The following is a 22,652-nucleotide window of genomic DNA, read 5'->3' on the forward strand; positions in this document are numbered from 1 at the left end:
ACTCTGTAGAAGAAGAGTTAATATTAATTCCAATATGTGTGCTTTCAAATAAGATAAAATGTTATAAATTTATCATTATGCTTCACATATCCTTTGTTTTAGGGATAACATTTGTTTCACATTAGAAAAAAATGATGTTTTAATTTAAGAAAGATATTGCAGTTTCTTTTTGTGTTCTTTTCATCTCATGAAGACTTCTCCATTTTCCTATTGTACTGTGTTTTTTTCCTCCCCTGATCTATCTTCGCTAATAAACAATTTTTAATCACATGTCGGGATTCAATAAATTACTATTACAATGATGTCTCTCACTTTATGAAATGGCAATATTTATTAAAACTAAATTAATTTGCCAGACTTTGTAATTATTGCATATACTGATAGTCTCCTGACAAGACAATTCATTTCCCCAACTTTTTATAGCAAGGACTGAAAATCACCCACCATGCAGATAAAACTTTAGCCAGCTTTTGTAAATGGCAAAAGAGCATCAACCCCAAATTGGATACAAACCCACTTCACCATGATGTAGCTGTACTTCTTACCAGGTAGGATATTCTCCTTATGTACGGGGTTCTTGCTCTATTTCTGAATAAGGTATGGGTAGTCCTTGATTTGCAACAACAGAAATTAAACCAGAATTTCTGTTGCTAAGCAAAGCAGTTGTTATATAAGTCACACCCATTTTTACAACCCATTTGCTGTAATTATTAAGCAAATCACTGCAGTTGTAAGTGAATTCATGTTAAGCGAATCCAGCTTCCCACATTGACTCTGCTTGTCAGAAGCCAGTTGTGAAGGTTACGAATGACAATCATATGCTGAAATCTTCATAAATACAAGTGCCGGGGTTTTTATCATATGTCTGTGGAGATGCTGCAAGAGTCATAAGCGTGAGGACCAGTTGCAAGTCACTTTTTTTCATTTTTTAGTGTCATTATAATTTGCTAAACAAATGGTTGTAAGTTGACGACTACCTGTATTTATTATAGTTTGAGGAAATAGGTTCATTTTTAGCTTTTTAGAAGAAACAGAAGTAGAAAAGGCTGGATTTCTCAATAGGATTAGTTGAAAAGAGCTTTATGGACTATTTAACATTTTACCTCATATACTTTTATGTATTTTGCCTTACTTGAGCCAAGAACTGTGCAAAAATAGATAACTGAGTTCCACGCATCAGAGGAGAAATTTACCAATTCTTTGCTTCCAAATATACAAATGATCAAATGAATACCAAAAGAAGCAGACAGCCTGCTTCTTCTGGTAAAGTTCATTTGATCATCTGAATTAGAACCTCTAGTATCCTTCACCAGGACTATTGCGGCTGGAACTATTGTGGTTCTGGGCAGGCACTTTTTCCCATTCTTATCCTAAAATGTCTTTATTCCCTTCTTACTTTCAATTATGAATATGTGTGGCTTAATTACAAAGATCTGTACATCAAAAAGTTATCTTTGAATGTCACCTCTTTTTTGAAGTTATGAGGTAGTCTTTGCTGTGCCCTTCTATTGAGACTCCCTCAATAGTTTATGCATACACTTGCAGCAGAGGGAAGCACACTGTTCTCCTTTACGATCATTAGAAAGATTGTAATATGACACTGTACATGTCTCTTGTGTTATATTCAGAGGTGGGTTTCACATAATTTAACAACTGGTTCACCGAGTGCAGAACCGAAAATGTGAGCCTTCCACCCTTGCACGTGGCTTCAAACACATGGTGATTTCATGCATGCGGCTTCCAGCACACCTTCTCAGGCAGCCGCGGTGAATAGAACGGGTGATGCATGCAAATCAGCTGGGCTGAGTGGGCAGGGCGAGCAAGCCAGAAAGTGAGATATATAGGATGGGATAGCACCTGGGTGGGTGGGCAGGCCCAGGTGGTGGTCGGAACTACCAATACGGGCGAACCGATCTGAACCGGCAGCAGCCCACCTCTGGTTATGCTATATTGGTGAGAAAGAAATAGAGCCTTGATGTACCATACCAGACTCTATGTATTTTTTTATGGCTCTTTTCTTCTGATTCTGTCTTGATCCTCCTTCCCATAACATTCCAGTATTGTTCACTCTTATCCTCTCTTAAATCAAAAGAGTAGGAAGGACACATTTAGGATACTCAATGCAGGGGTGGGATTCTACCAGTTCGCACCTATTCTCTAGAACCAGTTGTTAACATTCTAAGCAGTTCGGAAAACCAGTTGTTAGAAGAAATTACTGGCCTAATCCTGTGAGGAAGGCAGGAAGGCAACATTCTGGTGTTGCTTACAGAAACTGCCTCTCTGTTAACCCTTATTACATTCTTGGCAGGACTAGACTTCCTGTCTCAGGAACTTCTTCGGAGTTTTTTCCCCCTCCTTTGCTGGTACTTTGCTTGCGTGGAGTGACCATTCAAAGTTACAAAGGGACTGAAAAAAGTGACTTATGACCATTTTTCACACTTATGACTGTTGCAGCATCCCCACAGTCATAAGAGGCCAGGCGAGGAGATGTGTGCCTCGATGTGAGTGATATTGAGTTGGCCACGCCCAGCCAATAACATGACCACCAAGCCATGTCCACCCAGTCACATGACTGCCAAGCCATGCCCACCACCTAAGCCACGCCCACAGAACTGGTTGTTAAAAAATTTGAATCCCACCCCTGACTCAATCCCACCTTCAGCTCAATTCAGGAATGTAAATTACAGCAACTCCCAACAGCTTCTGCTTGAATTCATTCAGTAACTGAGAACTTGTTGTTTCTCCAGCACATTAATTCACTGTCAAATAACTCTTACCCTTCAGTTTTTCTCCCTAACTTTCTCTCAGTATTTGCTTGTTTGAATTCATCATTCTCTAGCTGTCATTACTTTGCTAAGCACTAACCTACCAAAACTCCATCTGGCATATTGCCACATCATTACTGCCAGGTATAAAACAATCCCTATTATACCTGCTTGTCTTTAATCTCTTCTCTTTTAGTAGCGATGACTGCTTATCCACCCATTTGGGTGACAAATTCCTCCCTCTGCCAAGCTTTGGGACAGGATGATGTTAGGATGGAAGAGAATGTGGGGGTTGCATGAGGGAAATGTGGCTGTGGTTTTTCTATCTTTGTAGTATATTGGTTTCATTTGTTCTTATTATACATGTGTCACTTTATCGGTGACATGGTTATAAACACAGAGTTTGATATAAGATGGAGGGAGGCGCACGCTGTGCAAATGTAATTCATTCATCCATCCACCCACCCACCCACCCACCCACCTACCCATCCATCTGATTGGCAGTTTCCCAAACATCCATTTACCTAGAAAGGTGTGTGTGTGGCTGGGGGGTGGGGGAGGAAACCCCAAGTTTTCAACACCCATGCATAGAACTATATATAACAAGGGTCTTCAAACTTGGCAAGTTTAAGACTTGTGGACTTCAACTCCCAGAATTCCTGAGCTAACATGACTGGAGGAGGAATTCTGAGAGTTGAAGTCCACCAGTCTTAAAGCTGTCATGTTTGAAGACCCTTGATGTACAAGCTTAGATTGTTTTGTATTGCTGCAGACAGATGTATTGCCTGACCTTGTCAGCAATAAAGAAACTAAACTAGCATGGACAAGGCTATAAAATTACCTCAGAGTAAAACCAGTTCCTAGGTACGAGATTATGCAGGATTTGTGGTGAAGATTTATACTCATGCCTCTGGTAAAGCCTGACAATGCTTTAGCCAACCCTGATTATCTGTAAGTATTAGCTATTAATAGTTAATATGGGGACTGTTATCCCAAATTTCTGGATCATACTGCCTAACTTTGCATCGATTTATTTTCAAAAATCTTAACAAATCAGAGCCTAATCTATTAAAGAACATAAAATGAAGGGGGAATGTTTTTGGAAAACAACCCCCGTCCTTCAAAACTCTTTCCCAGATGGATAAATACAGAAGCAAATATTTTTGGTTCTTAATTATCAGGGTTGTTTGGCTACAGTAATCACAGCGGCTGTCTTGCTTGTGACTTTTCCCACAACAGTGCTTGTTAACAATAATTGCACACTTTTGAATACTGCTATAATGGCCTGAAATCTATGACTCACTTTGCATTTTGTAAAAAGATGATTCCATTTGGTACAATGCCTCATTTCTAATTTAGGAAAGTTTCTCAACACAGTTTATGGTAAGGAGTACATAGAATGAGAATAAAAACGTTGTTAGACCATAGAAAGCACTGATTGGAGGGGGAGGTGCTGTGAAAGACTCTGAAGGACATTTGTTTAAAAATGTTCATTTGGGGCAACTAATCAAGGAAGGAACCAATAAATAAAGTGTTGTAACAGATGACTTCAGTTGTTGTTCCACAGACTGGTAAAATATGTGTTTCCATCCAAGAAGCCATAGATGGAAACTAATCCAGGAGAGAAGGAGAAATTTCCTGACAGTTAGAACAATTAATCAGTGGAACAACTTGCCTCCAAAAGTTGTGGATCCTCCATCACTGGAGGTTTGGAAGAAGAGATTGGACAACCATTTGTCTGAAATGGTATAGAGTTTCCTAGCTAAGCAGAGGGTTGGACTAGAAAACCTCTAAGGTTCCTTCCAAGTCTGTTATTCTGTTGTTCACATGAAATTTTATATTCTATGAGATTATTATTAACAATTTTTTTCATGGCTCTTTCTATTTCTATTATTTAGGGGACGCATAAAAAGAATGTGGTTACAAAAAGGAGGAAATGCAAAGCCAGGAACTCTGGAGGTTGAACCTCTAGATCTCTGCTGAAATATGAATCTCGGTAGATCCCCAAAAGTGATGTTAGCATCATCCACTTTATGTACATTTTCCTAGAATTAAGAGCACTAAAAACAGTGGCCCTGTGTCCTGAGTATGGGATTACCTTGAATATGCAGGGTTTTGTTTTTGTTTTGTTTAACATCAAGCTTTTTTACTGTGGTCACAGAAAAGACATTTGTGCCAGCGTGAATCATCCCTGTGAAACCTTAGGCTTATCCCACCTTTCGGGAATGTGTCAACCCCATCGGAGCTGTAACATCAATGAAGACTCTGGCCTACCTTTGGCCTTCACGATAGCCCATGAACTTGGACACAGGTAGGAATAAATTGGAAGTTTTGTGGACGTGCGGCACAATTAATAGATTTTTTTTATAAAGTTCTTCAGGCAGAAATTGCTTAAGACTAAAAAATACACAAAACAAAGTAGAAGATAATTAGTAAAAAAATGTTATGCATTCTTCATTTCCCTTCCATTTGTTTCTTCAACTGCTAACCCACTACCTGTACCTATATATTTCCACTTTGAACTTTAAACATGTTGGAGATCTTGATTGGAGGTGTTAATGGGATCCTTGTTGTTTTCCTGGCTTGGTTGTTTTCTTACAGGTGTTTCATTACCCAGTTAGAGAAACATCAGCTAGAAAGGGAGTGGAGTCTGCTCTCTGTTTATACACAAGTGGCTTGCTGTTATGCCCTTTTTAGAGTCAAACTCTGAGGGAGAGGAGGAACAGCTGACAGGGAGTGGAGATGTGGCTCTGGAGGTTGTGGAGGAGGCTGGGGAAGGCCAGAGGCTGGCTGGACAGTCAGAGGAAGAACCAGGCCCATCCCCTCTGCATCCTGGGACACTCAGGGAGGAACGGAGAAGGAAACAACTTGGCTTACAAGAGAAGAAGCGGCCATGATCCCCCTCTTGGGTTGCAGCTGGGGAGAATAGTATATAAGAGAGACGATTAAAGCACAATGTTGCCAGAAGCAAAGTGTATGTTATTTTGGGCTGAAGTTATCTTGGTTGGTATCCTTCCAACAGACTGTGCCTTGTTATCTCCTTGAAGTTGGTAATTAGTTATCCTGGTCTGTTATGGAATTTCCTTCATTGTAGTTTGTTTTAGGTTTTTATTTCACCTCTATCTGCTCATTAAGTTCGGACTGTATGGCTTTCTTTTGAAGATATTTTTGAATGTCTTTTATCTCCAACTGAGAATTATTAAACAGTGGGGCCAAGTTGGAGACATTAAAGGACATTTATTTATGTTTTGGAGTTTGTTACATTTGTATTACACTCTGGGTCATCACATTTGCCTTGTCAACATGGGTGAGACCGATCTTAGGAGTTCATCTCTTAGATAGCTGCATCTGGCTTAACCACAAGAAAATGTTCTCTGGAAGATAACAATTCCATTTGGTCACAGTGGTTACTTGAGAAAGGGAGTTAAGAATGTGCAAATGAGCAAAACTTAACTAGAGGCTAAATCATACAACGAAGAGCTAAGGGAACTAGGTATGTTTAGCTTAATGAAGAGAAGGCTCAAGGGAGACATGATACCTGTCCCTAATACTTGAAGGGTTGTCATAGGAAAGAGGGCGTCAATTTATTCTCCCACTGGTTCTGTGGGCATGGCTTAGGTGGTGGGCGTGGCTTGGTGGTCATGTGACTGGCTGGGCATGGCTCAACTAAACATCATTCACATTGAGGCACGTATCTCTTCGCCTGGCCTCTCATGACTGTGGGGATGCTGCAACAGTCGTAAGTGTGAAAAATGGTCATAAGTCACTTTTTTCAGTGCCATTGTAACTTTGAATGGTCACTCCACACAAGCAAAGTGCCAGCAAAGGAAGGGAAAAAAGCTCCCAAGAAGTTCTTGAGACAGGAAGTCTAGTCCTGTCAAGAATGTAATAAGAGTTAACGGAGAGGCACTTTCTGTAAGCAACACCAGAATGTTTCCTTCCTGCCTTCCTTACAGGATTAGGCCAGTAATTTCTTCTAACAACTGGTTTTCCGAACTGCTTAGAATGTTAACAACCGGTTCTAGCAAATAGGTGTAAACTGGTAGAATCCCACCCCTGGTGGAAGCTTGTCAGAGGGAGATTCAACCTGGAAATAAGGAGGAATTTCCTGATGATGATTAAGCAGTAGAACAGCTTGTCTCTGGAGTTGTAGTTGTTCCACTGCTGGAGATTTTCAAGATTGGACAACCATTTGCCTGGGATAGCATAAGGATTCCTGCCTTGGGCAGGCAGTTGGACTAGAAGACTTCTAAGGTCCCTTCCAGCCCTGATTCTCTATGAAATAAACTTACCTTTAATACCATTATTTAGCATTATTGACAATTAAAGTGTAGGAAATACAGCTTTTATTTCATACAGTACCACCAGGATTATACTGATGTTCCCTTTGTATCCTTATAAATATGTTCCCTTTGTATCCTTATAAATAAAAACTCAGTCTTTTTTTAGTGCTGTATCATCCTTAAAGGATGTTTAGGAGGTTCTTTGAATCGTTCCAATATTTACATGTCCCACTTTTTAATTTAGAAACTGTTTGCTATTATGAATTGCCTTTAATGTAATCTGTTAATGGTAACCAAAATATATTAAAACCAACTTTTACTGTTTACAGAACTCTCTTCATCCATTCTGTGAAATTCAAGTATTATTTTTTTTTCTAAAAATGCAAACAGGATGTCAAAGAGGACACCTAAATGAATTGCAACATCCAATGACTTGCAGCAGGCTATTCTTTCTTTAGGTTATTTAAGATCAGCTTAAGAGAATTGCCTGTAGGTGGCAAATAAATTAAATAAATAAATCAGCTGCCCTATCCTCATAAGCTTCCATGGCAGAACTTTGTTGTGAAATATATATATATATATTTAATTCCTTGGGTTTCCTTTCCTTCAGTTTTGGCATTCAGCACGATGGAAAAGAAAATGACTGTGAACCAGTGGGAAGACGGCCATACATTATGTCTCGGCAGCTCCAGTATGATCCCACACCTCTCACCTGGTCACGATGCAGCAAGGAATACATCACCCGTTTCTTAGAGTGAGTCAAAGTGACAATTTGAAAAATGGAACAAAATTGCTCTAAGCATCTTTCAGCTGCCTTGGTCTTCATATATTGGGCTCTAGGCTTGCAGATGGATGAAGATGGATCCACAAGGATAATTTTAGGAGCCAGTAGGGTGTCAGCTTTGGAAGCTATATTCCACGCTGCCACATAGCCTGAGAAAGTGAGAGTGGGGTGATTTCAATTAAGTTGCTTTAAGTAGACAAAATAAAATCCTTTTGTTAGTTCTAGGTCATTTAGTATGACGCAGGATGAAATAAGGATCTTACTTTTGGACGGATCGTGATTGGGCCATGTGGTGTGATAACAACCCGGGGTGTGTGTGTGGATTTGTAGTTTGGGAAATTGTGGAAAGCCTGAAAATTTTTAGATTCGGGATTCCACAGATGTACCAGGGGCTATTCTAATAAAGGTACTTCTGAGATATGCTTGTCTCAGAGTTACTGATTGGAATGGAGGTTTGCTGGAACGCTGACATAGGGATTTTTCTAGAGTTATACCCTAAATCTTGTGCTGATATACTGTTATAACAGTACTCAAGTCAGGCTCAGTGATGGTTGGATAATATATGTACTGTATTATCTTGAATATACTGTTAATCACTACAAGTAATCCTGATTTAGGGATCATAATTGGAACGATCAACTTGGTTGTTAAGCAAAGAAGTTGCTAAGCAAAACAGTGTCTGTGCTTATGATCTTATTTTGACTTTCCTTTCTTTTACAGACCTGTGATGGTCATAAATGTGAGGTTTGATCACATTACTTCTTTATCACTGTTGTAGCTGTGAATAATCACTAAGCTAGATAGCCAATTGGTGATAGAGAACTAATTGTAATTGGGATTCTCCCTTTGTTGATTAATCCTACCTGTCTTTATTTTGGATAAAAACTAATCCAGCTGCATTCTGTGCTATAGAATAGACCATTTCATGAGCCATGGTGGCACAGTGGTTAGAGTGCAGTACTGCAGGCTACTTCTGCTGACTGCTGGCTGCCTGCAATTTGGCAGTTCAAGTCTCACCAGGCTCAAGGTTGACTCAGCCTTCCATCCTTCCAAAGTGGGTAAAATGAGGACCCAAATTGTCGGAGACAATATGCTGACTCGGTTAACCACTTAGAGAGGGCTGTAAAGCACTGCAAAGCGATATATGTCTAAGTGCTATTGCTATAGGGAATTTCATGTGCAAAATTAATTTCCCCTGCTATATCCCATTTTAATTTCAAACTAGTCTTGCTAAGTGAAGCCACCTAAACCAAATGCCACACTTTTCTTAGGAGTATGAAATCCAAGATCACATTATTAGACTTCTAACGATGCAAATTCTTCTTATCTTCCCAATGTAGTTTCCAAATCATTTCTCAAATGCCTTTCAGATTGTTGGATGATGCACTAGAACAGGGGCCTCCAACCTTGGCAATTTTATGACTTGTGGACTCCCAGAGTTCCTCAGCCACAAGTCATAAAGTTGCAAGGTTGGAGGCCCCTGCGTTAGAAGACATTCTGAGAATTCTTCTAGGGCTGCAGCAGGAATAGGGTAATCCCTGCCAGTTTCACTGATGCAATTTAACACTCTGTTAGATTAGATCCTGTAACAATGAGGTCTATCTTGCTGAATGACAAGTTCTATAAGTGAACTATAAATCTTATTTTACTGATGTCATGTCATCTTCTCCTTTCCCCTCCTCCTCCTCCTCCTCCTCCTCTTGCATTATCAATGACTCCAGAAGGCAGGCAGTGATATAACAACACAATTTTTAGTACTTATCCCTCTTCACCCTTTTTAGATGATTTTTCCCACTCTGAAAATGTATTTAGCTTGTAGAAACTTTTATTTAAATTGAATATTTTACTTAATTGTCCACACCAAATAGGTGGACATTTGTGTGCTGTTACTTAACTGCTTATATGGCAAGGGTAGTCGGGAAAACATGTGGATGTGTCCATAAGTCACCAGGAGTCAAGCTTGATTGATTAGACTCTGATTTTAATTGACATTGAATTTTGCTGATGTGAACTGGGGGCAGTAGGAGAGGCCATAAAAGAGAGTTTGGAATTTTAATCTACTGCTTTAAACAAAATATTCCGAGATCAACATTTTTCCTATGCCTTGCCTCTTAAATCACATCATCGTACTCTGAATCATCTCATTAGGTTATTAGAAAAAGAACTGATCAAAACAGGATGCTCTGATGAAGCTGTTGCCTGACCAGTACTGAACAGAACAGTATCTTCACATCCTACACACAGTTACATATAATATTTTTTTGCAGTAAGGGCTCACAAGAGCCATCATGAACATTCAGGCTTGTAAGGATTTCTCCATCATCAATTTCTCCATTTTATTATTTTTATTGGAAGTGCAGAGTCACCTTTTCCTCACTGGTGTCACTAGATTAGCCATTCAATCAACTACTTCTTTAGTCTCCACCATCTAGTAGGCGACTTGTAATGCAAGACATTTAGAAGGAACCAAGTTAGTGGTTGACATAGAAGATAAGGACTGGTTGGTATTTCTGTCCTTCCTTGAAATATGACTGTTTTGCTATAATTGCCCCACAATTATACTGAACGCTCCTTTCTGCCCCCATAATTTATGAAGAATTAATCCTAGATGTCCATTGCAGCCATGGATTGGGCTTTTGTCTGGATGATGTTCCCAAGAAGAAAGATCTGAAGCCACCATTCATTGCACCTGGAGTCATTTATGATGTTCATCACCAGTGTCAGTTACAGTATGGACCCAATGCAACATTCTGCGATCAAGTGGACGTAAGTTCATGTATCCAATATTGAGGGTGGTCATCTAAAACAAAACAGGAATGATCATAGTTTATCCTTATGTTACTGATTTATCAAATATCTATACCACCCCTCTCACCTGTGCAACTCTGGTTTACAAATAAAACTGTACAATCATATAAAAAAGAGTAGTTTAAAACAAAGTTAAATACAGAATCAAAACAAAATTAAAAATGGAGCAGTTGAAAAGTTAAAAAGGCAGAGGGAGCACTTTCAAAACAACCAGCTCAACCATGCTTAGTGCTAAAGAGTATGATTCACAGTATCCTAAAGCTTCTTTATTTGCCTTTACAGTGAGCTATCACTTAAATATGAGCCAGTGGTGTGCTGCAGCTGCCAAAAAAGCCAATGCAATCCTAGGCTGCATTAACAAAAGGTTAGAATCAAGATAATGTGAGGTATTAATACCTCTTTATAATGCCTTGGTAAGACCACGCTTGGAATACTGCATCCAGTTTTGGTCACCACCATGTAAAAAAAAGATGTTGAGGCTCTAGATGAGGGGTGTCAAACTGGACTTTTCTAAGGGCCAGATCAGCATTATAGTTCTCCTCCGCAGGCCGAGGGTGGGGGAACGGGGTGGGAAACAGATGTCTCCTGCAACACCCTGCCAGCCAAAATGGTTGTGCCTCATTTTCACCCTCCATGGCCTCCTGCAGCATTCTGCCGGCTAAAAATGGTCCGCATGGCCTTTTTTGGCCATTTTTTACTGTTTTTGGCCCGCTATGGGCATGTTTTTTGGCTCGTTTTCCAGCTGTTTTGGCCTGTTGTTGGCCTGTTTTGGGCCTGTTTTCAATCCTTTCTCAAACCATTTGTTGGCCCATTTTCACAGTGGTGGAATTCATTTTTTTTAAAAATTACCGGTTCTGTGGGCGTGGCTTGGTGGGCATGGCAGGGGAAGGATCCTGTAAAATCTCCAATCAGAGGTGGCATTTGCCGGTTCTCTTGAACTACTCAAAATTTCCGCTACCGGTTCTTCAGAACTGGTCAGAACCTGTTGAATACCACCTCTGCATTTCTGGCCTGGTTTTCAGCCCATTTTCGGCCAGCAGTGTGCTGCAGGAGACCATGGAGGGTGAAAACGAGGTGCCGGGGGGGGGCACACACGGCCTGCTTTAGCAGCCAGAGGCACCGTGGGCCAGTACTTTGATATTTCCAGGCTGGCCCCATGGATTTAAGCACCCCACAGGCTGAATCCGGCCTGTAGGCCTTAAGTTTGACAACACTACTCTAGACAGAGTGCAAAGAAGAGTAACAAAGATGATTAGGGGACTGGAGGCTAAATCATATAAAAAACAGTTGCTGAAACTATGTCTAGTTTAATGAAAAGAAGGACTAGGGCTCAGTGGAGCAACTTGCCTGCAGTAGTTGTGAATGCTCCAACACTGGGAGTTTTTAAGAAGAGATTGAACAACCATTTGTCTGAAATGTTATATTGTCTCCTGCCTGAGCAGGACTAGACTAGAAGACTAACTAAGATCTTCCAACTCTGTTATTCTGCCATGAACACCAAACCACATAGAAATGTTGCTTCAAAGCAGTGGATTCCAAACTCTGAAGCAGAAATTTCCCATTGCTTGTGAACTATGGCAGCTGTATAGCTAATACAAATGCCAGATTAGAGGAAGCCAATGTCTTGAGTAAAATATTCCTACATATCTGCCACAGGATACATGTGGCCTAAAGGGGATGAATAACTGGGGATCTCATGGTTTGCAGGTAGTCTCTCAAAGGTATTTCAAAAGAAGGTAGAAGTAATGAAATATTCCGCAAATATTCAGTTTAACTGTTTTTATCCCTTTTAATTATATATGAATTTAAAACACCGTAATGCAGGTAGTCCTCAAGTTATAACCACAATCAAACCCAACATTTCTGTGGCTAAAAGAGGTATTTGTTAAATGAATTTTGCTCCACATTATGGCCTTTCTTGCTACATTTGTTCAGCGAATCACTGCACTTGTTAAGTTAGTAACATGGTTGTTAAGTGAATCATTACATTTCCATTTTGCTTGTCAAATGTTGGAAAGGTAACAGATAACAGATGATCAGAATTGGAAGGGACCTTATAAGTCATCTAATCCAACCCCCCTGCCCAAGCGGGAGACCCTACACCATTTCTGACAAATGGCAGTCCAATCTCTTCTTGAAAGTCTCAAGTAATGGCGCTCCCACAACTTCCGAGTGCAACTTCTGTTCCATTGGTTGATTGTTCTCACTGTCAGAAAGTTTCTCCTTATTTCTAGGTTAAATCTCTCCTTGTTCAGTTTCCATCCATTATTCCTTGTCTGGCCTACAGGCACTTTGGATAATAGCCCTCCTCTCTATGGCAGCCCCTCAAATATTGGAACATTGCTATCATGTCTCCCCTGGTCCTTCTCTAGACTAACCATGCCCCGTTCCTATAACCATTCTTCATATGCCTTAGTCTCCAGTCCCCTAATCATCCTGGTTGCTCTTCTCTGCACTCTTTCTAGAGTCTCAACATCTTTTTTATAGTGTGCTGACCAAAACTGGATGCAGTACTATAGTTGTGATCTTACTAAGGCTTTATAGAATGGTATTAGTACCTCCCTTGATCTTGATTGTATCCCTCTGTTAATACAATTTAGGATTGCATTAGCTTTTTTGGCTGCTGCTGCTGGCTCATATTTAGCTGGTTGTCCACTAAGACTCCAAGTTCCCTCTCACAGTTACTACTATTGAGTCTGGTTTCAGTCTATATGTGTACTTTGGTTTTTTCTTGCCTAAGTGTAGGACTTTACTTTTCTCTACATTGAATTTCATTTTGTTAGATACAGCCCAGTGTTCTAGTCTGTCAAGATCCATCTGGATCTTGAGCCTCTCTTCTTGGGTGTTAGCTATTCCTGCCAGCTTAGTATAGGTAATCAGCTTGCTGATACATTCATAAATATGAAATATGAGCTAAACATCTAAACTTTGATCCCATGGTTTCTGATATCCACACTTGGCCCTAAATATAAAAAAACAGCCATAAGTCACTTTTTTTCAGTGCCGTTGTAACTTCGAATGATCACTAAATGAACTGTTGTAAGTGAAGGGCTTCCTCTATTTCTACCTTTTCACATGATCAATTATATTTGTCCAGATGGAGTTTGATTAAATTCAAATCTGAACTATTCAACCATCATGTAAAATGATAATATTAGAAAATATTTCAAACTCCTTCCCCACCAATATTTTCGGATAATTTGAAAAACTGGAAAAAGGCATATGGGAAAAAATGAAAAAGAGTACATTTGTTTTCTGCCTTGGATTTTTAGGTGCATTCAGCTCCAAAAGGGAGGAATCTAGTATCTTGATAATTATGTTGAAGAAAAGAAAAAAAATTTATGCCTGCTGTTTTTGACTAACCTACTCTGAGAGAGGGGGGAAAAACCATCAAATTTCTCTTATAGGTCAGGGCCTGGAATTAGGAGCTGAGGGTGTAGGTGAGACAAGGATTCCCTTCACAAAGGAAACAAGCACAGCATGTCAAAAGAAGCAAACAAAATTCTAGCTTAAATTTGCTTCAGCTACAATACTGAGCCAGAACTTCCCAACTTGTTGTTATTGTTGGAATGGGTTGTTCCAAATTCCTTTCAAACTGATGTAAAATCTTCAGGCAAAAATGCCTCCTATTTTCCATTCTGCTTACACTAGATTTGGTGATTTAATGGGATGATAAATATTTTCTCTCCCCTGCCCCTATCCATTAATGAGATGTAAATACCTTCATGGACTTTTCTAGATTCCCCAGAGTTCAAGAGACTATGTTTGCTGCTTAACAGGAAACGAGTATAGGATTGGAACAAAATGCAATGTTTTCTCTGCTGGAAGTTTATTCTGTATTCATTTAAAAAATTGGCCAAACAACTAAGTTTACGAAATCAAAGTTTAAGAAATAATTGTATCAGGTCCAATTCCTGAAGGAACTGAGAAGCACATATATCTTCAGACATCAAAAAAGCCAAAATGGTGATTATGATTGCACAACCAAAACTCTTCCCAGTGGTGGGATTCAAAACATTTTACTACCGGTTCTGTGGGCGTGGCTTGGTGGGTGTGGCTTGGCAGGATTGGCAGGGGAAGGATACTGTAAAATCCCCATTCCCCCCCACTCCTGGGGGAAGGTTACTGCAAAATCCTATTTCCTCCCCGCCCCACTAACCTGCTTTCCAGCTCCATTCTCCTGTGCAGGGCAACCAGAGAAGACCCAGCCAATCAGCTGGGACTTAGGAGGCAGAGAATAGATGGGGGTGGGGCCAGTCAGAAGTGGTATTTGCCGGTTCTCCAAACTACTCAAAATTTCCACTACCGGTTCTCCAGAACTGGTTAGAACCTGCTGCATACCACCTATGGCCCCACCCCTTTTTAATGTTTGTTGCACATGTTGGATGCATGTAATAAAGGGGCAGGGCTTGGTGTATACAGGTAGTCCTCAACTTACAACAGTTCTTTTAGTGACTGTTTAAAATTACAACAACACTGAAAAATGTGACTTAAGATCATTTATCAAAGTTACAACCTTTTCAGCTTCCTCATGATCATGTGATCAAAATTCAGATTTATGACCATTGCTGTGTCTCGAGATTATGTGATCCCCTTTTGCGACTTTCTGACAAGCAAACTCAACGGGGACACCAGATCCACTTAACCGCCAAATTACTAGCTTATCGACTGCCATGATTCACTTAAGAGCTGCGTCACTAAAGGTTGTAAAATGGGGCAAAATTCACTTAACAAATTAGCAAAGAGAAATTTGTGGTTGTAAGTCGAGAACTATCTACACATTAACATCTGTCATTGGGACTTTTTTGACCCCAGTTGACAAGGGAAGAACACTTGGTGCAATACTGCTTCATTGTTCTTTGTTCCTACGTTTATCAAAGGAAGATCCATGTTTCTTTCAAGCAAATGTAATTCTCAGCCCTCTAACGTTCTCTCGGGATTCCATAAAGTGTTTATTGATTTCTGTTATTATTACATTTCAAATGATTGTCCTTTCAGAATATTTGCCAGACCTTGTGGTGCTTTGTGAAGAGTTCTTGCCGTTCAAAACTGGATGCTGCAGCAGATGGGACAAGATGTGGGGAGAATAAGGTGATGATAAGATGGAGAAGACAAAATTGGGAAAGGTAGCTTGGTTCCCGTCTGGTTTTATTAGTGCTGTGAGAATTCAAACCAAACCCTGGTGGCCTCTTAGGCAACATTTTCTTTTCCTGCGTCTAAACTTTGCTTTCGCTCAACATTTCTCCCAGCAATAACTCTGTTGTGAGTTCAATCTGAAATCTTGATCCTCATCGGAATATTGTCATTTTCTTCACTGGTGAAGCAAGACCTTTGTTCTCTTTTCAAATTGATGCCAAATCCTGCATCCTCCTGTAGAAATATAAATTCTTTACTGTGGCAGATCAGGGGTGTGTTTTTTTATATGTGTTGGTAGCAGTGACAGCTCAATGAAAAAGTTTCAGAATCTCGCCTCTGTTCCAGGCATTTATTTGTGTCAAATGCTGAAGTATTTCTGCAATATAATTGATTCCTTCTCCCACCTACCAAGCGTTCTTTTGTTTGTCTTTTCTAACCCCCCCTCCCCGCCAGTTCGCCTTTTTATTGCAATAAGTGACTCTCCCCTATCTCTGGAAGATCCAAGTTTGTTTTATACCTGAGCAGATGAATTTTAATATTTTGTGTCAACGGGATTGTTCACATAAAATATTAAATAGTTTTTTACACAGGAACTTCGATTTATTCAGAGTCAACGGATGCGGACTATTCTTATGCCAAGCTGTGCCTTCATTTTATAATGAATGAAGTCATTTCTCCGAGACGCATTCAAATTTTTCAAGCAGCCACAGCCAGGATAGTTCTAACACACAGCAGGTTAGGGGAGACTCATGTACACGCATGCCATTTGGTGGGTTACGTTTGAGAACATTTTCTTTTTAAAATTAGGTCAATTCATCTTGTACTGAAGAATAGAATTACTGTATATGAACTTTTAACTGTTGCAGAAGGCTTGAGTATCCTTTTAGAACAGGGCTTTTTCAGAAGACATTTTGGAAGGAAGGAAGGAAGGAATTAATTAAGGAAGGAAGGAAGGGTGGGAGCAATTTGACTTACTCAAGGGAGGTGAGGTGAGGAAGGAAGGAAGGGTTCCTGCTAACTGTAAATAAATTGTTGAATGATATATCTTCTCCAAAATTTTCTGGCTGCAAAAGGCTATGTCCCAGACCTAGCCGATCTATATACTTTAGCCAATTGATTACGTAACTGGGATTTTCTTTTCAAATCCCTAACTTCATTAAAAGTTTGAGGGAGGGGACTGTGTCCCTCTCCATCATCCAATCTGCTATGAGCTAGCTAGAGCGAGGAAGCCAACAGGCACAAGAAGGGTTCTATAAGCCTTTCCCCATCTGCTCAGGCAACAATGTCTTTGGATCAGCATGTCACATCTCACACCTCTTCAGTTGCATATAAACAGTTGGGCTCAACCTTGGCTTTGAATGAAAGATGAATTATCTTATGCTAGTTACCAAGGAGCTGCTGTGGTAGACATGTATTTTCATGCCAAACTCGATTTTTCCCCCTGACCCATCACATTTGCTGCTTTATTATTCAGTGGTGCTTCTCAGGTGAATGCATAACAGTGGGTAAGAGCCCTGAAGCAATTAATGGCGCGTGGGGATCCTGGTCACCCTGGTCACACTGTACTCGGACATGTGGAGCTGGCATTCAGGCAGCAGAGAGACACTGCAATAACCCAGAGTAAGAACACTGAAGATTTCAATCTTCTTATAAACTAACAGTCTGGTTCCAGAGTACTTAAAGAATGGCTGCCTTGAAGGGTGGCATTTCCTATCTTTGGAATGATCTCTATAGAGATTCTTTTCTAAGGTTTCACCCATTAACTCTAGCCTTTTGCAAGTCGGTTATCTTTTCTCAGCATGGAGGAAAAAAGAGGGAGAAAGAAGAAATACAGAGGGAGAAGAAATAGGAGGACTGGTCACTTGGGACTTTGACCATCTCTTACGGGATGTAGCTTCTAAAAACTTACTCCCAATGGAATGGAAAGACCCCATATCATGGTTAAAGGGACTAGATCTGGGAAACTCTGAGTTTTAGTCCTGTGATAGGTATTAAGCCAATGGGGTGACTTTGGGCCAGTCATCCTCTCTCAGCCCCAAGAAAAGGCAATGACAAAAGGACTTATCCAAGCAGCTGCCAGGAGTCAAGAGAGACCCAAAGGCACTAAAGTAGATGATAGATAGATAGATAGATAGATAGATAGATAGATAGATAGATAGATAGATAGATTAAATAGAATGTAGCATTCAAGATTAGTTCTTCCTTTTTGTTCTTTTTTCTTGTCCGGTTATAAGTTTCATTGTCCACTTAAAGATAATAGAACAGTTGGTGTGAAGAGATAAAAGGCACTTTGCCAATTTTGATAGTATCTGAAAGAATGTGTATATTCCCTCAGCCATCGAATCCAATTGGGTTAAATTTCAACCAGCCATTTTCTGTCAGCCCAAGCTACCTAACAAGGGTATTGTTGAAAAAATTAGAGTGGAAATGCCTAGGGGAAAAAAAGGCAAAATACAAATCTAAGAAACAAGCAAAAACTGAAAGTAATTTGCTTCTTGTGAAAAAATGAAGAAAAAGACTATAGTTTGATTCAGAAAGCATCAGTTTGGTTCAGTGGTTGGATTATGTTAATTTTTATTATATTTAATTTATTCATGTGTATCCCACCTTTATTATTTTTTCAAATAACTCAAGGTGACAATCATATCCAACACACCTTCCTCCTCCTATTTTTCCCACAACAACAACCCCATGAGGAGAATTGGGCTGAGAGAGAGTGACTGGCCCAAAGTTATGTCAGAAGTGCAAGAAGTGAGACTTTTGGAAGGTATTATCAAATTTGTATAACTACCAGAAGCTCTTATGGCAGTTTTAGTAACCAGCATCTTTAATTTCCTATTCAATGTAATTGCTTTTCTGCATTTATCTCCCAGCGATCCTGTGAGGATAAAATGAGAGGCAGGAATTCTATATACGTTTGACTCTTGGGAAAGAAAAGATGAAAAAAAAAGTTTGATTTCTTTATTTAAAAGTGACTTCTTCATTTTTAGACCACAGTTTGGAGGGAAGTATTGCACTGGGGAGAGGAAGCACTACCGTATGTGCAATGTTAAAGGGTGCCAAAAGTCAAGACCAAATTTCCGTGAAATGCAGTGCAGTGAGTTTGATACAGTTGCTTACAAAAATGAATTTTACCAATGGATTCCAATTTATAATACAGGTAAGGGAAGGGAAAATAATCTGCTAACAATATTGGTAATACTGGTTAACAATCTAGATTTCGTTTAGATGAGTGTTTTCTTGTCAATACAGGCACAGTTTATGAAATACCTCAAAAATATTGGCATTAAAGAAAGGTTCCTTAAGGAGAAGGAGATTGCTACTACAGGTAGTCCTTGACTTACAACCTCAGTTGGGCCCAAAATTTATGTTGCTGAGCAACACAATTTTTAAGTGAGTTTTGCCCCATTTTACGATCTTTCTTGCTACAATTGTTAAATGAAGCACTACAGTTGTTAGGTCAGTTACACGGTTGTTAAGTGAATTTGTTTCCCCATCGATTCTGCTTGTCAGAAGTTTGCAAAAGGAGATGACATGGGAGTCTTCAACCGTCATAAATGTGAGTCAGTTGCCAAGCATCTAAAGTTTGATCATGTGACTGTGAGGATGCTGCAATGGTTGCAAGGGTGAAAAACAGTCATAAGTCACTTTTTTCAGTGGCATTGTAACTTTGAACAGTCGCTAAGCAAACTGTTGTATGTTGAGGACTATCTGTAGTATAGAGCGGACTACAGTTGAGGCTACACTGGAACCATTGTAAATACATGGTGCTTGCTTGCCGAGCTCCTGAGATTTGATCCTGTGATCATGGGGATACTGCAATTGTCAGAAGTGTGAGAACTGGTCATGTCACTGTTTTCAGTGCCATTGTAATTTTGAGCAGTCACTAAATGAATGGTTATAAGTCAAGACCAATAATCCATTCCTTCCTGGGGGGCATTCTTGGATTCAATAGCTAAAATGCCTTCCTGGAGCAACTCTTTGCTACTACCCCTTTTGGTTATTCTTTTATTGTTGTTGTTCTTCCTGTTCCTTGGTTTGAGCAAAGCCAGAAGTCTTTCCTCTTCTTTCCTGTATTACTAAAAAGGAACATAATTCTGAGATCAATTTCAGTATTTTGAAATGCACTATACATTCCTGTATTTTGGGTTGCTGACTTCAAAGAAAGAGAGGGAAAAATAAACAAATATATATTGACAGAGGGGTCAATGAAAAGAAATTTAGGTAAAAGGTGAATTAATGAATATGAAGGATAAAAGAAAATTACATGCTTGCCAACAGAGTGCATAAATGCCTAAAAGCTCATGTTGGGGCTAAGTTCAAATTAACGCTTTCTGTCTGGTAAGAAAAAGGAAAAACAGTTTAGAACTTTTACTGGTCAATTATTGTATTTTCAAAGTATGAACATTTAAGCAGTAAAAGTTAAAATTCTCAGTCTGGTTTCCCGCTAATAATGTTTTGGCTTCACAAATGCAGCTAAAAATAAATCGTTTTGGAAAGTATTTACAAATATGTGTAAATATCAGCAACTATTATGGCAGTTTTAGGAACCAGCATGGCAGTTCCATTATGTAAAATGACTCATGCCAATTGTTGGTTTTGGTGAGGTAAACCTGACTCTCTTGCCCCATCCACTATCTACCTGAGGGCTATGTTGTCTCTTATCTGAGAGTTCCCTTGGCAGCATCTCTCCTCTCCTGTGTCTTCAGTTGGAACTGCCACCATCTGAATCCCAAGGTCTTTCCCACATTCCATTACAGTGGTACCTTGGTACTCAACTGCTTCGAAACTCATCAAATTTGGTACCCAGCACATTTTGACGTGAACATTTTGTCTTATTGCTTGTTTGGTATTCAATGCACAAGCAGTGTTCTGTTGCCTTGTGACTCACTACATTATTTCTTATGGGAACGTATTATTTGTACTCATCATTTTTGGTACTCATTGCACCTCCTGGAACCAATTAAGGGTACCAACCAAGGTACCACTGTATACCAATTTTCTTGTACCAATTGTAAAGTCTCTGCTAGGAACTGCAGAAAGACTGGACCATAACTGACTTTAGTTGGCCGAGTCACTGAAATACTAATTTTTAGAAACAGCTTTGAATCCTTAGTATCAAATGAAAGATGATATTATTAAAGGCTTACAATGTGACTTTAAAATATGCTTTATTGATGTAATATTTGGGATTTCCCCAGCTAATCCCTGTGAGCTGCAATGCCAACCTACAAACCAACATTTTTCGGAGAAGATGTTAGATGCGGTAATTGATGGTACACCTTGCTTTGAAGGAAACAGCTACAGAGATGTCTGCATTAATGGCATGTGTAAGGTATTGGGTATGTTTCCTTCTCTGGAACCTTCATGGGACTTCCGATTTGCAAACTTGCAAAAATGGGTCAGGCAGATTACAGTTTTATATACTGGTGCCAGTTTGTATGTCAGTGGTGGTCAATGTTATGTTGGCGAAGTTATTATTTCAGAAGTGAGAGGCAATTGAAAGGCAATATAGGGTTAGGGGATGATTGGTGCTTTTCTTTCTTCCAGTGTCTTTTTTATTTCACCATGGGTGGGTGGGTGGGTGGGGAGATATCATTGAACTTTGGCAATTTTACTGTCAAGATTCAACAAGTTCTGGAGATTGAAAGTTGCCCATCTCAGCTTCTTGGCTCTTCTTAGATAAGCTGCCCAAACTCACACATTTCTGCTTCAAAGATGGGAGGCTGTCTAAGAATAGGATTGGGTGGCCAGGATCGCATAATCAGACAAAAGCTGAGGATCACTGAAACATTTGTATTCTAATGCTGAGACTGTAACACTGTATTTGGGTGGAGAAAGGATTAGAAGCAAAATTCATTGGCAAGATAACATGCTTCATATGATCACAGTGCTTAATTCTAATTAGTGGACTAATATGCACACTGTGGTTTCCAATGGAGACAGTTCAGTAAGTAATTTAGAGAGTGCCAAAGACAGCTACTGATATTCCAATGACTTTATCATTGGTAGGAGGATTAAAAAACCGAAAATTGGAGAATTGTGATTATTAAATATTCAGTAATAATAATGTGGTGCACAAGGCTGATCTTAATATTTCCATAATCATGATGGCAAGATGTCTTAATAGCTGTTTAAGTAGGTCATTGCTTCATCCTCCTCTACTTTCAAACAAAGTATTTCATTATGGAAAATAGGGTTAGGGTTAGGAATTGGTCCACAGGACATAATCAGAAATAGCTAGTTGACAGTCTAATACTCAAAACCATTTGAAATTGCTTGTTCAGTGGAAGTGGGTTTAATTAGATTTGGGAGATTTGATGATTTTAAGAATGGGATGGGGGTTTTCTTTCACACCAATAAACTGCAGAAAACCCCAGTGATGCAAATTGTTAAGCCTTCTCTGCTTCATGATGTTCCATTTCACTCGGTAAGTTTTTGATGCCCAAAAATAATGGGAAGGTTGAGCTGAAGCTCTGTATCCATCAAATGTTATCCATGTCTACTGAAAGTGGCAAAATATTTTATGCTAGCTGTGAGAAATTCTATTCTTCTAATTTCCCAGACTAGCATTTTCCTGATGACCCAAAGAGGGAGTCTGCCTATTCTTGTCATTGCAAAACTACCATAATAGTTCTAATAATAATAATACACTCATTATTTTAGATGATGATTGTCAATCAGAGTTTCAAACTTCTTAATGAAGCAGCAGAAGCATAAATCCGGAAGGCAGTTTATAAGATAATCATAACTTTATTTTGTATGATTTTAAGTTGTGATAGCGGTAATGCTTACTGAGAATAAAAGTCATTCTCTTCAGATCAACCCATAACTGTTTTTTGGTTTGGAATAAAGATTTGACATCTGAATAATCTA

At 39.5% G+C, this 22,652-nt stretch overlaps 1 protein-coding gene across 1 annotated transcript in view; it reads left to right on the plus strand.

Annotated features, from left to right (window-relative positions):
* Window positions 1-22,652, plus strand: part of ADAMTS12 (ADAM metallopeptidase with thrombospondin type 1 motif 12) — a 164,471-nt gene that overhangs the window by 102,611 nt on the left and 39,208 nt on the right. Inside the window, exons 6-13 of the mRNA XM_087927399.1 lie at window positions 424-548; window positions 4,927-5,076; window positions 7,659-7,802; window positions 10,454-10,598; window positions 15,639-15,731; window positions 17,251-17,396; window positions 18,767-18,936; window positions 20,978-21,111. Of these exons, the coding sequence (XP_087783525.1) occupies window positions 424-548; window positions 4,927-5,076; window positions 7,659-7,802; window positions 10,454-10,598; window positions 15,639-15,731; window positions 17,251-17,396; window positions 18,767-18,936; window positions 20,978-21,111 (1,107 nt within the window). The remainder of the gene's footprint in view (window positions 1-423; window positions 549-4,926; window positions 5,077-7,658; window positions 7,803-10,453; window positions 10,599-15,638; window positions 15,732-17,250; window positions 17,397-18,766; window positions 18,937-20,977; window positions 21,112-22,652) is intronic.

This window comes from Pseudonaja textilis, chromosome 2 (genome assembly GCF_049901715.1).
Source record: "Pseudonaja textilis isolate UNSWEBS1 chromosome 2, rPseTex1.2, whole genome shotgun sequence".
Lineage (NCBI taxonomy): Eukaryota > Metazoa > Chordata > Lepidosauria > Squamata > Elapidae > Pseudonaja > Pseudonaja textilis.